The following is a 14291-nucleotide window of genomic DNA, read 5'->3' on the forward strand; positions in this document are numbered from 1 at the left end:
CCGAGAGCGGGTTCGGGCCCCGTTGAAAAAAAATTTTCGGGCCCCTCAGCAAAGGCAGACCGGCTAAACAGGGCCGACGAGGCGGGGGGGAAGCCGGGCCCCGGGCCCCCTTCCGGACTGCCAGGCCCCAGTAATTTGTATCAGCTTCCCCCCCCTCTCGTCGGCCCTGGCTTTGTCTACTGCAGGGCTTCTCCCATCGACATAGCTCCCGCCTCTCAGGGAGGTGAGCACCTACGCCAATGGGAGAAGCTCTTCTGTCAGCACGGGTAGCATTGGTGCAGCGCTGTAAGTGTAGACACGCCTCAGCCTCCATGGTGCAGCCCCAAAGCTCACAGGTTTAGCACCAGGGGTAATTAACCACTGGGACAGGTTTCCTAGGAATGGCGGTGGCTTCTCTGCCACTTGGAATCCTTAACATCGTGCTTGGGTGACTCTAGTTTAACACACGTTAACGAGCTGGAGGCAGAATCATGGGGTGAAATGGTCTGGGTCTAGATCGCCACCGTGCTCCCTTCTGGCCTTGGAATCTGTGGCTCTCAGCGGTTCTCCCTGAGGAAGGAAGCTGTTCTTCCTTCACTGCAGAGTTAGCCTGGGCTCCCGCAATCCCCCTCCTGTCCACACACAAAACCCTCTGCCCCGAGTTTCAGGCTTTCCACACAGACTAGCTGCCCTGACTGGGGGCTGGGTTACAGCTCGGGTGCTGCTTTCACTCAGGCTGGTAACCCACCCACTTTGGAGTGAGGACACAGGCTAAACCACTCGAGGGCTGATAGTCCTCCTAGTCCTTCCCACAATTCCCCCCGGGTGCCCCAAAAGGCAGGTACGTTCCCCTGCCAGTCACTGGGAGAGACTCATAGAGTGGCTTGGCGGACAGCAGCGCAATGGCCAATGGCATGTGCCCCCAGAAGGCCTAGGTACACTCATGGATGAATGCAGCGATGGAGAGGCTGCAGTAACTCAGGTAGGTAGCAGGAACGATCCCTTGTCCACTCTCACAGCCCACCAGGAGCAGGCTGGGCCACGGAGTTGAGCCCCGGGCTGAGGCCAGGTGGCTGGTGGGCGTGCTCCATGCATGTGGGCGGGGACCAGCTGGGGCCCATCAAGAGATCAGTGAGATGTTGCTGTTTGAAGGGCGAACCAGGTTGCACAGACCATGGTGCAGGCAGGTTCAGCCGCCGGGTGTCAGTCCAGGGCGAAAGGCAGTGGGTGAGCAGGCAAGGTGCTGGCCAACGTGGGGAACGGGCAGACCCAGAAGACTGGCTTGGATGAGCAGGAGCTTGATCTCGGGAGACAAGGAGCGTGTGGGCAGCAATAGGCCTACGAGACAAGTTATACAGACAAGGGGTGTGACAAGTTGTATAGACAACAAGGGTGGGGGGAGGGATAGCTCAGTGGCGTGAGCATTGGCCTGCTAAATCCAGAGTTGTGAGCTCAATCCTTGAGGGGGCCACTTAGGGGTCTGGGGCAAAATCAGTACTTGGTCCTGCTAGTGAAGGCAGGGTGCTGGACTTGATGACTTTTCAGGGTCCCTTCCAGCTCTAGGAGATAGGTATATCTCCATATATTAAGTACAGGAAGCTTTATACTAAGAGGTGACCACTCATCAGTCTGCTGCTAGCCAGCAGATCCCACGGAGTCAAGGGCTGTAGCTCCTGGGTGTGGGGTACCTGCTGCAGTTTCTTCATCTGAGCCTATAAGGTGGCAGTGCAGATGGTATGGCTCTGACCTGACAACTCCCACAAGCCTGAGTTTGAGATCTGGTGGCACCAGAGAGCAAAGATTAATGCAACAGAGTCTGGAGCAATTTTCTCTTCAAAGCATACGCTGTCTTTTCTTTGGTATTATTACTAGTTCATTTCCATTAGTATCTAGGTAATTAACCCCAACAAACTGGATACGAAGGCGATGGGCGCTGTAGAAGGCCCCAACACGGATGGACACAGAAAGAGCCCCGGGGGGGAGGGGGGGAAGAAATGCTGACTGGCCCTGGAGTGAAGAGGACCTGCTTGGTGCATAGAACTGACAGGAGACACACGACATCACTCTTGCTGCTGCTGGGAGGTTAAGAAGTGGTGGCAGGTTCAGACCATGAGTCTGGCTATGTCTCACTTCTTTCATCTGTAGAATGGGCTTAGCCAATCTTCCTGCCCTTGCAGCGCGCTGGGAGGCGTCACTGAGGAATGGTTCATGTACCATTTGCACTGCAGCTTGCTCCCGCCATTCCTCACGTCAGAATGTACGTCCAGCCCTGCGTGCTCCTAGCCTAGCACGCCGAAGACTGGGGTCCTAGTCAAGGCCGTCCTTACCCATACGCAAAGTACGCAGCTGCATAGGGCACCAGGAAACTTGGGGCATCACATTTCCTGGTGCCCTACACAGCTGCGTGCTGCTCCAGCCCCTGCTCCGCCTCTTCCCCAGGGCCCCCATCTCTGCTCCAACCCCACTCCACCCCTTCCCCAAAGCCCCCACCCCTGCTCCACCCCCACCCCACCTCTTCCCGCCCCTGCTCCACCCCAGCCCGCCCCCATTCCACCCCTTTCCCAAAGCCCCCGCCCCTGCTTCGCCCTCATCCCGCCTCTTCCCACTTCCCTGAGGACTACAGCAGGGCCGGGCCCCTGCACTCACCAGCAGTGGGAAGTGCAGGGACCCAGCCCCAGCCATGCCACTGGTGAGTGCTGTGGGGTGGTTCCCCCCTGTCTCCCCAAGCCAGCCCCTCCACCCCTATGGAGGCCTGGGGCCAGCTCCCCACCCCCGCGGAAGCCTGGGGCCCCACACACACCACCCCCACGGGGGGAATGCGTAGGACCCCAGAATAGCTAGGGACGGTCCTGGTCTTAGTCTTGGTTTAACCAATAACATCCTGTGTAATCTTGGCCAAGTCACTTCCTCTCTGTGCCCCTTTTCCCCCTCCCAGCCTTGGTCTGTCATGTCTTTGTAGAGTGCAAGCTTCTGGGGGCACGGCCTGTCTCCTGTGTATGTACAGCGCCTAGCACAATGGGGTCCTGAATCTGGGTTGGGGCCTCTTGCAGCGCCTCTAATACAAATAATAATTCATTGTAATCCTGAGCCAGTTTTCCCTTGCTAGCAATGGGTGTGCCGTGCTCCGGGCTCGTTTTCCACACACTTTATAAAGTTATAGAGCAGCAAAGCCCTGCTGCCCTAGAGCGTCACTGATGTGACTGTTACATGTGGGCCACTGAACTCACTGGCAGAAGCAGGGAAAGAATTTGACACCCCCCCTCAAGCCCCAGCCCCCACCACATGCAGCAAAGGCGAGTCTCCGTTATCTACATTTTATAAAGAGGAAGGATGGCTCGGTGAGCAGGGCGCGAGCCTGGAATGCAGATGACCTGGGTTCAGTGGTCGTCTCTGCCATAGACATCCTGTGTGACCCTGGACAAGTCATTTAGGCTCCGAACTCCCACTGATTTCAATGATAGTTAGGCACCTAAATACCTTTGAGGATCTGGGCCTTAGACTCTGTCTGCCTCAGTTCCCCATCTGTACAGCAATGGTGTCATAAAGGTGCTCAGGTACCATGGTAACGGGAGCCTTAGCTCAATATAGGCAGTGTGGGGTCTATGCTGCATAGGTATGAAAAATACCATAGCAACCCTAGAAAATAAAAGAAGGTGCCAGGCATGTGGATTCAGAAATACTTTAATCAGCTTCATCAGACAGATATGGATCTCCAAATAAATAGATTTAACAAAACCAAACCCAGGGATAAATACCTATACCAAACCATCTGAAAATCCCCCAAAGCTATTGCCGGGCAGTGTACACATCAATGCTACCACGCACCATCCTCGTATGGACAGAGAAGAAATGGCTCTGCTTTCCCTTTGGGAGATGCTCCCTCCTGTGAATATAGTCAGTAGATATTATGTAAGATATGTATATAGAGAGAGGTATATATATATATATATATGCCGGCATAATAATGTGTTTAAGAGCTACCTTAGTGCATGGTTTAGCTCTCAGCCCCAGAGCTCTGAGAACTCCAGAGGTTCCATCTTTGCAGGCTATGTTAGCAAGGAAATGTTTTCCATTGACGTGTCAGTAAGCTGAGAGAGGATGTCCAATCTGTGTGGCATCAAGGGCTGGGGCATTTCATCAGGCTCCCTCATGCCACGCCTAGGGCTCAGTCCCTCTGCCACTGGGAGCTTTGCCATTGATTTTGGTGGGAGCAGGATCAGCCCCCTAATTTGCCTATAAATTAACATCAAGTTTCAATAGAAAATAAGTACAACCATAGCGTTTGCCCCGATCAGCCTGGACCAAGGGCCAGAAATGGCTTGTTGCTTGGAGTCGTCAGCAGTGCAAACCTGCTGTTGATCGGCCTAGTCCTCACCCAGCCGCCACAGGGAGAGCATGGCTGGGTGCCACGTTATATGACACCATGGGCTGCATCAGCCCCCTGCACATAACGTGGGCGCCCCTGGTCGGAAGGATTTCCCTGGCCCCACGTAGTCTTGCTTAAAGTTTCCTGGCAGTTCCTAAGAAATAAGATAGAGCAGCAGGGACCTCCAGGCCATTTTGACTGGGATGGGAGATGGGGGTGGGAAGCGAGGAAGCCTCATTGAAAAGCTCACGGCTGCAGCATTTTCTTCCCAGGAAGCACTGAGCACCCTCAGCTCCGACTGACTCTGAGCAACTGAGAGGACTACACGCCTTGTGTCCGAGGTCGTCAGTATGGGGCTGCGGTTACCTCAGAGCAGAGGCAGCACCTGAGGCTGGGCACAAGGAAAAAGCACTTCACGCTCAGCTAGTGTGTGTCAGGCAAAGCACGATCTCCATCCACCTGCAAACTGACAGGGCTCAGGTGTGAGCCTGACTGCGAGCCCAGGCAGAGGAGGAAAGGGGTGTAAGGCACCCCCTCACTCCCCTGTGGGGGGACTAGCTGCGTCTCCAGACCCTGCAAGAGGGGAGGGCAGCTACTGATGGTCCCCAATTCCCCATCTCGCACGAGTAGGCAGAGCCTTAGCTCCCCCTGCCCAGGGCAATGGCCAGCACAGCCCGGAGGGGGAGTAACCTGCACTAGGAGAAAGGCCGGTCTTGTTTACTCCTCCCCTGGAGCCAGGGGGAAGCAGGGACTGGGACTCCCAGAGACTCTTCCTCTGAGGGGGTGAAATATGGGGTGGTTCAGGGTGGTGCTGTTTGTCTCATTTGCAAACATGTGCCAGCAAGAACCTGTGAAGGTGTCTAAACTGCTCCCAGTAAGAAGCCACCAGTGACCACCCAGCGGTATCAGACATGCCTCAGGATTTAGCACATGCGGTATAGTCGCAGTAAGCACTATCGTTGGCAAACGCTGCATTTTTCAGGGTTTTGCTGGTAGGTGCTGAGGCATTTAGCGCTCGTTTTGGTGCCTTTAACTGTCTTTGGTTCCCCAGAATTTGAAGTTGGGCTTAGAACTGCATTGAGATGGATTTGGTGATTGAAGACCACCTCAGTAACCTAGGAGTTATGACTAACTCCGTTGGCCCTCACGTGGATGCAGTAGCAAGCAGAGGAGCCGTGCACTCCTGAAAACCAGGTCATCTATTTACCTAACCATGGAGTTGTGTGCTCGGCTTTAGGCACTCAAGTTTGAACATTTTTGCCTGACACCGCCTCCATGCAAGTGTCTAAGCTGGCTTTGGTAATGTACAAGCTACAGTCAATAGGCCAGACTCAGATCTCTGTTACACTGCCAATGTCATTGCTCTGGCTTTATACTGGCATTATTCATATCAAAGTCTGGCTACCTTGTGGAAGGCTGTGCTAATCGATTAAGTCCCAGTCTACCCTGTGTAACTCCCAGCTGATGGATACAAGGAACTGTTTCTGCTGCCCTCTCACGGTCTGGACTTAACCCCAGAGGAATTTCAGTGACGTTCATTTTGTTAAGCCCCTTCACCCACTACACTAGGAGCCATTTAGGCCAGAGGTCTCAAACAGGCAGCCCGCGGGCCGCATGCGGCCTGCAGAGTTATTTGCTGCGGCCCGCCAAGCTCCCCTCACCTGCCGCCCCCCCCCCCCCCCAGCATGCCTCGTCCCCGCTCCTCTGCCTACCTCCAGGCGCTTCCCACTGCCAAACAGCTGTTTGGCAGCACTTAGCGCTTTCCAGGAGGGAGGGGGGAGGTGCGGGAGTCAAGCGCTCAGGGGGGGAGGCGGAGAAGAGGCGGGCCAGGGGTGGGGATTTGGGGAAGGGGTTGGAATAGGGGCAGCGAGGGGGAAAAGTTGGGGTGGGGACTTTGTTGAAGGGGTTGGAATGGGAGCGTGGAAGGGGTGGGAAGAGGCGGGGCAGGGCCTCGTGGAAGGGGTGGAGTGGGGGCCGGGCTGGGGGCAGGGTGGGGCTTTTGTACCTTTATATGAAAAGGTGTCAGTGGTGCAGCCCTCGGGCCAATGTACTAGTCCTCATGTGGCCCTCGTGGTGATTTCAGTTTGAGATCCCTGGTCTAGGCACTGCACAGATGATGGCCCTGCTTCTCCTCTAAGCCACACCGGTGTAAATCTGCAGTAGCGCCATTGATTTCAGTAGGTTTGTTCTGGATTTACACAAGTGTAATGGAGAGCAGAGTATGGTTTGCACTGTATCACCTGTGTGCTCGGAGAGGAGTAGGGGGGTGAGAAAGGTGCATAAAGGACAATAAACGAGTGACAATGGTGTCTGGTTAGCCAGCGGTGGGGGAACATTCTGGTATGATTACTGGAGCAAAAGCTGTGTGAAGGATCAGGTGCCCATCCTTGTGTTAGCCAGTGCTTTGCCAAGGTAATGCCTATCTGGGAGGGCAGCTATGCAGGGAATTTCCTACAGTTCATAAAACCAAACGAAAGCACTAGGCCCGTTGCAATACTCAATGGGGAGAGTAAAAAAACATGAGCACAGAAAAAATATAGGGGGTTGGAAATTCACACCTGGGGCCAAATTCAACCCTGCTGTAACGCTGTTGACGGTGGTGCAGTTACAGTAGGGATGAATTGGGCCCTTCGCTATCATGGGCAGTGTAATGAATGGTTTATAATCTTTAGAGCCTGGAGCTGTACATCACCACATGGCCTCGAAAAGTAAATGTATGTGACCTGCAAAGAGAAAAAATAATCTCTTGGTTCTGCATTTTTTTCTTTATGGTGCATAAAGGAGGCCTAGCCATTTTCACCCTTAGTGTTTTCCAAAAAACAATGTGCTCCTTTTCCACCTTAGAAATATCAAGAATATCAAATCTTGTCGTCTCTATTTTGTCGCTGGAGGTCTCCGAGGACGAGAGAACTGGAGTGGGAGCTTCTTTGTCTATCAGTTGAAGACAGAGGGTGAAGGATGTTCAAATCCTTCACAAGGAGGGTTTTTCCTCCTTCCTCTTTGTCAGGAGTTTGAGTTAAATAGGCGGTAAGTAAATCAAAGGAGATATAAAGCTCTGTAAACAGTTCAACTAAAAATCCTCTTCCCGCTCTGTCATCCCTATGTAGGACCCTGATTCAGCCAGGAACCCGAAGCATGTCACCTAACTTTAAGAACATGAATAGTTCCACTTAAGGAAGTAGGACTACTCACAGGATTAACGTTTGTACTTGAACTACTGGCTGAATTAGGGCCTAGGTCAGTCTGCAAAGAGGCTACATCCCTGGGAGATTTGCCATGATCAGATTATAACATCACTAGTTCTCCAGTCCTCCAAGGAGTCTTCCGGCTAAAATAGATTCAAGCGCTGATATTTCTAAAGTAATATAGTTTGTATTTTAAATGCTTTGTACATCACAACGATGCATACAAAGGAAACAATGACGATTTTCTCTCTTTGCAGGTCTCCTTTAAGATGATAACAGTAGAAGCAACAAGACTCCTGTACTGGTTCACTGATAGCCCATGATACTGATTAGCGATACAAAACAGCCGGGAACCAGAGTCCATAGTTTCTCTCTTCACAACGCATCCCTCCTGTCTTCTCCTCCTTTTCTTACACCCCCTGAAATCGTGGACAAGCAGGAGACGAGGGGTTGGCTCCCCCAAACCATCGCTGGGAACATTCCAAAGAGTGTCACGTCCGTGGTTGTCGCCGTGTTTCAGACTCAGATCTATTGTCATCGCTGGTTTGATTGCTTGAGTTTTTAGTTTACATCCGTCTTTTTTTTTCCTTTTATTGCTGTGCGAGTTTATTTAATAATGCAACTTTTTCATTTCTCTATATATTTGTTTTGGGTTTTTTTTTTACAAGTTCTTTGTTTCTTTCTCTGGACTCTCTGTCATCTTAAGCCCTGAGGTTTGGGCTCTGAAGTTGTTCCAGTGACCTAAATGAGAAGAGAAGACAGATGGATATTCACTACAGATGACTCTCCGACACTTGCCCTATTGGGAATGTAATACTAATAAATAATTATTATTTGTATTATCATGGCACCAGGATCCCTAGTCATGGACCAGGACCCCATGTGCTAGGCGCTGTGCAAACCCAGAACAAAAAGAGAGTATTATCTTATACTTACAATCTAAGTATAAGACAAGAGACAGATGGGGGAGTACAATGAATAGGGCCCTACCAAATTCACAGCCATGAAAAACACATCATGGACCGTGAAATCTCATCTCCCTGTGATATCTGATCTTTTCCGTGCTTTTACCCTATTCTATACAGATTTCACGGGGGAGACCAGAGTTTCTCAAATTGGGGGTCCTGACCCAAAAGGGAGTTGCAGGGGGGTCACAAGATTTATTTTAGGGTGATCGTGGTATTGCCACCCTTGCTCCTGCACCGCCTTCAGAGCTGGGTGGCTGGAGAGTGGCAGCTGGTGGCCAGAAAGCGGTGGCTGTTGGCCAGAAGCCCAGCTCTGAAGGCAGAACCCCGCCAGCAGCAGTGCAGAAGTAAGGGTGGCCACACCATACCATGCACCCTTACTTCTGCGCTGCTGCCTTCAGAGCTGGGCAGCCAGAGAGTGGCAGCTGCTGACTGAGGGCCCAGCTCTGAAGGCAGCAGTGCAGAAGTAAGGGTGGCAATACCATACCAGGCCATCCTTACTTCTGTGGTGCTGCTGGTGGCAGCTCTGCCTTCAGAGCTGGGCTCCCGGCCAGCAGCAACCACTCTCCAGCTGTCCAGTTCTGAAGGCAGCACCACCCCAAGCAGCAGCGCAGAAGTAAGGGTAGCAGTACTGCAATCCACCCTACAATAATCTTGCGACCCCCACACAACTTTTTTTGGGGTCAGGACCCCTACAATTACAACACCGCAAAATTTCAGATTTAAATAGCTGAAATCATGACATTTATTATTTTTAAAATCCTATGATCATGAAATTGACCAAAATGGACTGTGAATTTGGTAGGGCCCTAACAATATTAATATTGCATCTCCCATCCTCAAAGATCCTAAAGGAGAGGATTTTGCAAAGGATAGATTATAGAAGAATAGTTTCTTCCACTGCAGAGTGAAATTCTATGGCCTGTTTTGCACAGGAGGTCAGATTAGGGTGATCAGAGTGATCTCTGCTGGCCCTAAAATCGATGAAGTTATGGACGTGATCCTGCAGTCTGTGCTCAGCCCCCTGACTTCAATGGAAGTGGGTCTGAGTAAAGACAAATATCTCCATGGATCACATCGCCCCTGAAACTTAGCCATCCACAGGGTAGAGGGTAGCATTCAGAAACCTCTGGTGGAGAAAGGTGGCTACGGAAGACCAGAGCTAAACTCCTGATCTGTGCCCTGAGCAGGGCCGGTTCTGGCTTTTTTGCCGCCCCAGGCAAAAAAGCCGCCGGCCGCGCCCCCCCCCCCCCCCCGCAGGAGAGGGGGGAGGGCGCCGGGGGGGAGGGCGGCCAGAGCGCTGGGGGGAGGGCGGCGAGCCCGGCCGTGGCCCCGCTCTCCCTGGGGGCCGGAGCGCCGCACCGCCCCCCTCCAGGTGCCGCCCCAAGCACAAGCTTGGTGGGCTGGTGCCTGGAGCCAGCCCTGGCCCTGAGGCCTTTACAATCCATGCTTCACGGAGGATGTTTACGTCTGTGAGATCTCACCAAAGAGACCTGCCAATAATGAATTTACATTATCATTAGTTTTTATTTTTTTGCGTTAATGTAGTGCCCCATCAACCCTGACTCCATCTTGGGATTCCACAGAGCATGGGGATTTCAACCGCGAGGGGGAGATCCTGAAACCATCCCCGCTGCGGTGATTTTAGGGGCTTTCCACATCAGTTTTCCATTATGATTTTCAGTTGGAACCGCAAACCCAAAATAGAAAAAGCCCTTGGCCCCTCTGCCCAAAAGCTACAGTGAAGGGCCTAGGGTTACGGTTAGTGTTGGGGTTAGATAAGGAAGGAGATGTAGAGAAAACCAGCAACCCAAGGGACCTTTTTCTTCCTGCTATACAGTTTTCAACCTGTATAGCAATGGAGGCTATGCATGATTGACATGGAAATAAGACTGCTGTGCAAAGACTCCTCCCACTCTGGGCCCCCTAAATCCCAGCTCTCTAGAATCAAGCATATATAGCAAGCTACTGCCCAGAAATACACTCACAGTACGAAACAATCACATCCTCCAATGGCTCCCCGGTCATTCCAATTTAAAACCTTCCACAGAGTTACTCCAACCTATTCCATGATTCTTGGGAGGAAGGGCAGATTTGAGGCAGTGTAGCCCTAGGGCACTGCTCTGGGACTCAGAAGACTTGAATGCTATTCTTGGCTCTGCCACTGATTTGCTGTGTGACCTTGGTCAAGTCAGTTCACATGTCAGTGCCTCTTTCTCCTCTCCCTCTTAGTTCTGGCTTGTCTACCTAGACTATAAGATCTTAGGGCCAGGGACTGCTCTTACTATGTGTGTATACCATGCTTAGAATGATCTCAATGGGCGCCTCTATGCACTACTATAATACAACTACTCAAAATAGCATGTGGGTGTCAGGAGATGTGGTTTCAATCTCTGCCCAAGATTTCCTGTGTAATCTCTGGCAAATCACCCAACCTACAAGGTTTCTCAATCTGTGAAATGGGGATTAAATAATCCTCATCTACCGCTGAAAAGTATTGGGCAGTTTAATTAGTTAGGGCCAGATCCTCAGCTAGTGAAGGCAGTTGACACCAGCTCAAAATCTGGCCCTTTATCTTCGTACAGCACTTTCAATATGGTAAGTGATATAAGTGTTAAGTATTATTGGAACTAATCATTTGTATTGTGTGGTTTTTGGAAGAACTGCACTTCTTTTTGTGTTCACAGAGCATCCAAGAAAATATCACAATTTTCTCAAATGTATTCATTGTTAAAACCAATTCAACACATTTTGGGGGTGAAATTTGTTAACTCTCCAGCTCATCATTGGAAATCTGAAATTCACATTCTGTTACCTCGTTGTGATTGGTCACAAACCACAACCTTGTTGTGATTGGTCGTAACCCCCCTGTGATGGGTTTTTTTTCTGGCCTCTTATTGGCTAAGTGTAATTCCTTTTCTCCTAGATTTCTGGATTACAAATTTAAAATTCCTTTTCTGCTAACGCTCTTGCTAGTAAAACCTTGGCATACGACTGTACAAAGGGCTGGGAAGGACCTTAGATTAAAAATTCAAGTGGAAAATATTTTGCAGTATTTGCCTAGCTCTTATTGGCATTAAACGCATAGAGAGTGTCAGCTGAGTCAGAGAGAAAGGATGGCCCGGTGGGTAGGACAGTAGCCTGGCATCCGAGAATGCTGGGTTCAACTTCCAGTATTGCCATAGACTTTCGGTATAACTTAGGGTGAGTCACTTAGGGCAGGTCTACACTACCCACTGGATCGGCGGGTAATGAGCGATCTATCGGGAGAGCGCTCGGGGATCAATTTATCGCGTCTAGATTAGACGTGATAAATTGATCCCCGAGCGCTCTCCCGTCGACTCCTGTACTCCACTGCCACGAGAGGTGCAAGCAGAGTCGACGGAAGCAGTCAACTCAGCGCTGTGAAGACGCAGCGGTAAGTCGACCTAAATACATTGACTTCAGCTACTCTATTCTTGTAGCTGAAGTTGTGTAACTTAGGTCGATCCCCCCCCCGCCCAGTGTAGACCAGGGCTTAGTCTCTGTGTGCCTCACTTCTTCATCTGTAAAATGGGGATAATAAAACATTCCTACCTCACGAGTGTGCTAAGGGAATAAATACATTACAAATTGTGAGGTGCTCAGAGTCTATGGTAAAGGGGATATATATATATATATATATATATATATATATATATATATATATATATATGTATTTCAGATGGCTAGGACACACACTATAACAAATAAGTGCTGTTGTATATTGGTTCAGATTTATTTTACTGTGAAATATCACAATAATCATTGTACACCCATCTGAAAATCAGCCACGGAAGATGTTGGGGCGGCTGTCTTTTGTATTGCTAGTAAGTTTCTGATTCCAATATTCTATACAGTACTTTGAAACCTTCCTTATTCTCCCCGTAGCTGATCTCAGCCCCTTTAATCCCAGGAAGGATTGTGTATCCCTAATACTGTCATATCCGGGAGGAATATTTTCTAGCTGAATTAGTCTCCTGTCACTGGGCAATTGCTGGCCAAGGCTTTCCTAGAAATCTCGGTAACTGTAATTGATGATTTCACAACATTGCTATTTTTTCACACCACAGACCCTTTCAGAGCAGCACACTTGTGAAATCGCAGCGGGCAGGGTGTTTAGGTCATCGGAAGCTTCATCAGGGAAAAACAGGATCACAATGACATGGTGTTAATCCTTGTGTGGGCGAAATAAGGATGAACAAAAGGAATTTTAAACAGTTATTTTAGGCATTTCTGCCTTGGACATTTTGCAGCCCAATTAATTTTTGTTCTTGAAATCTCTGCTGTGCGTGACTTTAAACAATGGTGCGCTGTGCATGACTCAGGAATGTGAGTGCTCACAAAAGGTGCCAGTCTATTTAAATCCAGAGATTGTGAGCACAGCTCACCAGATCAACAAAAGGCCCTGTCTCCTCAGGTGAGGGAGGGGCCACATAACCCAGGATTTAAGTGCACACGGAAGACAAAGAATGAAAATCAGGGACAGGCGCAAGGGTCAAAGGTTTAAAACGAGCTCTCCCTACAGCACCACTGCTCTGCAATGGAGTTCATGGAGTCGGTTGATGCTGCCTAGAGGAACTCTACCTGGATGCATGAAATGACCAAGAAGGGAAACATGGACTGATGGCCTCAGACACTAAAGTCTTCTAGTTATCCACCAGACAGATGGCAAGTAATCCCACACAACCCTGCTTCAAAGCCCTCTGAACTCAATGAGTCGTTCCATGTACTTAATGGGCTTTGGATAAGGCCTGATATACATTTCATCTCTCTCCTAGCTGGACCCTCTCCAGGTGGAGCGGGAATCTCCACCTGCACTATGCATTCAGTCCCTGGCCCCTTTGCTGACAAAAGTGCCCATCAGTGCTAATTGTAACAGAAGGATTTGTGAGGTAGAAATTAGGATATTTAGGAAAAGCTTTCTAACTCTAAGCGTGGTTAAGCCCTGGAGTAGGCTTGCAAGGGAGGTTGTGGAATCCCCGTCATTGGAGGTTTTTAAGAACAGGTTGGTGTGACAGGGTGCCGGGCATGAAATGCTTAATCAGCCCCCTGCCACGCCAGCCCCAATCAAGGGGAATGGATCGGGACTGGCTGAATAGTCCTGCCTGCTTGGCAACTAGAAACACCTGCCAGCCTAAGTAGCCATGGGCAATAAAGGCTGGGAGGGAGATACAGGGAGAGGCCAGAGGCTGAGAGGGACTGGTGGCTCTGGTCTGCTGCTTGTGAAGCCTGGCTGTAAAATCCTGTATATAGATAGTAAGGTGGTAGTGGTGGGAAATAGATATAAATAAAATACACTGGCGATTGCATCAACCTGAGGCGTCCCTGACTGGTTTGTGAGGGCAGCAGGGGCAGAAGCTAGAGGGGCCCAGCTGCGCCTCGCTACAGTTGGACCAACAGCTGTCAGGGACTGTCTAGGTTTACTAGTTCCTGCCACAAACCAAGGGGCTGGACTCAGGGTCACCGGAACAGGGGGCACCCGGGGCCCATGGCCCCACCCCTTTTCACCGGTCGTAAGGGCGAGCGACAAGGGGAGGGGGCAGAGAGGAGAAATCAGGGGGTGGGGTCTTGGGGGGAAGGGGTGGTGTGAGGGCAGGGGTGGTGTGAGGGCAGGGCCTTAGGGAGTGGCGGGGGGGGCACAGTTTGGGTGCCAGTGGCTCCCCCACTTTTAGGAAGCTTCCTCCACTCCTGGCTGGTCTTGTGTCCCTTCCAGCCCTACATTTCTGTGATTCTCTGACATGGCTCCACTGAGCGGAGACCCTCACTTTCCTGTTA

At 50.7% G+C, this 14291-nt stretch overlaps 1 protein-coding gene across 1 annotated transcript in view; it reads right to left on the reverse strand.

Annotated features, from left to right (window-relative positions):
- Positions 1 to 8172: 8172 nt before the first annotated feature.
- The window catches only part of CHRDL2 (chordin like 2), a 69078-nt gene continuing 62959 nt past the window's right edge, over positions 8173 to 14291 (reverse strand). Inside the window, exon 11 of the mRNA XM_065596263.1 lies at positions 8173 to 8271. Coding sequence (XP_065452335.1) covers positions 8192 to 8271 — 80 coding nt within the window. The 3' untranslated portion in view covers positions 8173 to 8191. The remainder of the gene's footprint in view (positions 8272 to 14291) is intronic.

This window comes from Chrysemys picta, chromosome 1 (assembly GCF_011386835.1).
Source record: "Chrysemys picta bellii isolate R12L10 chromosome 1, ASM1138683v2, whole genome shotgun sequence".
Classification (NCBI taxonomy): Eukaryota; Metazoa; Chordata; order Testudines; family Emydidae; genus Chrysemys; species Chrysemys picta.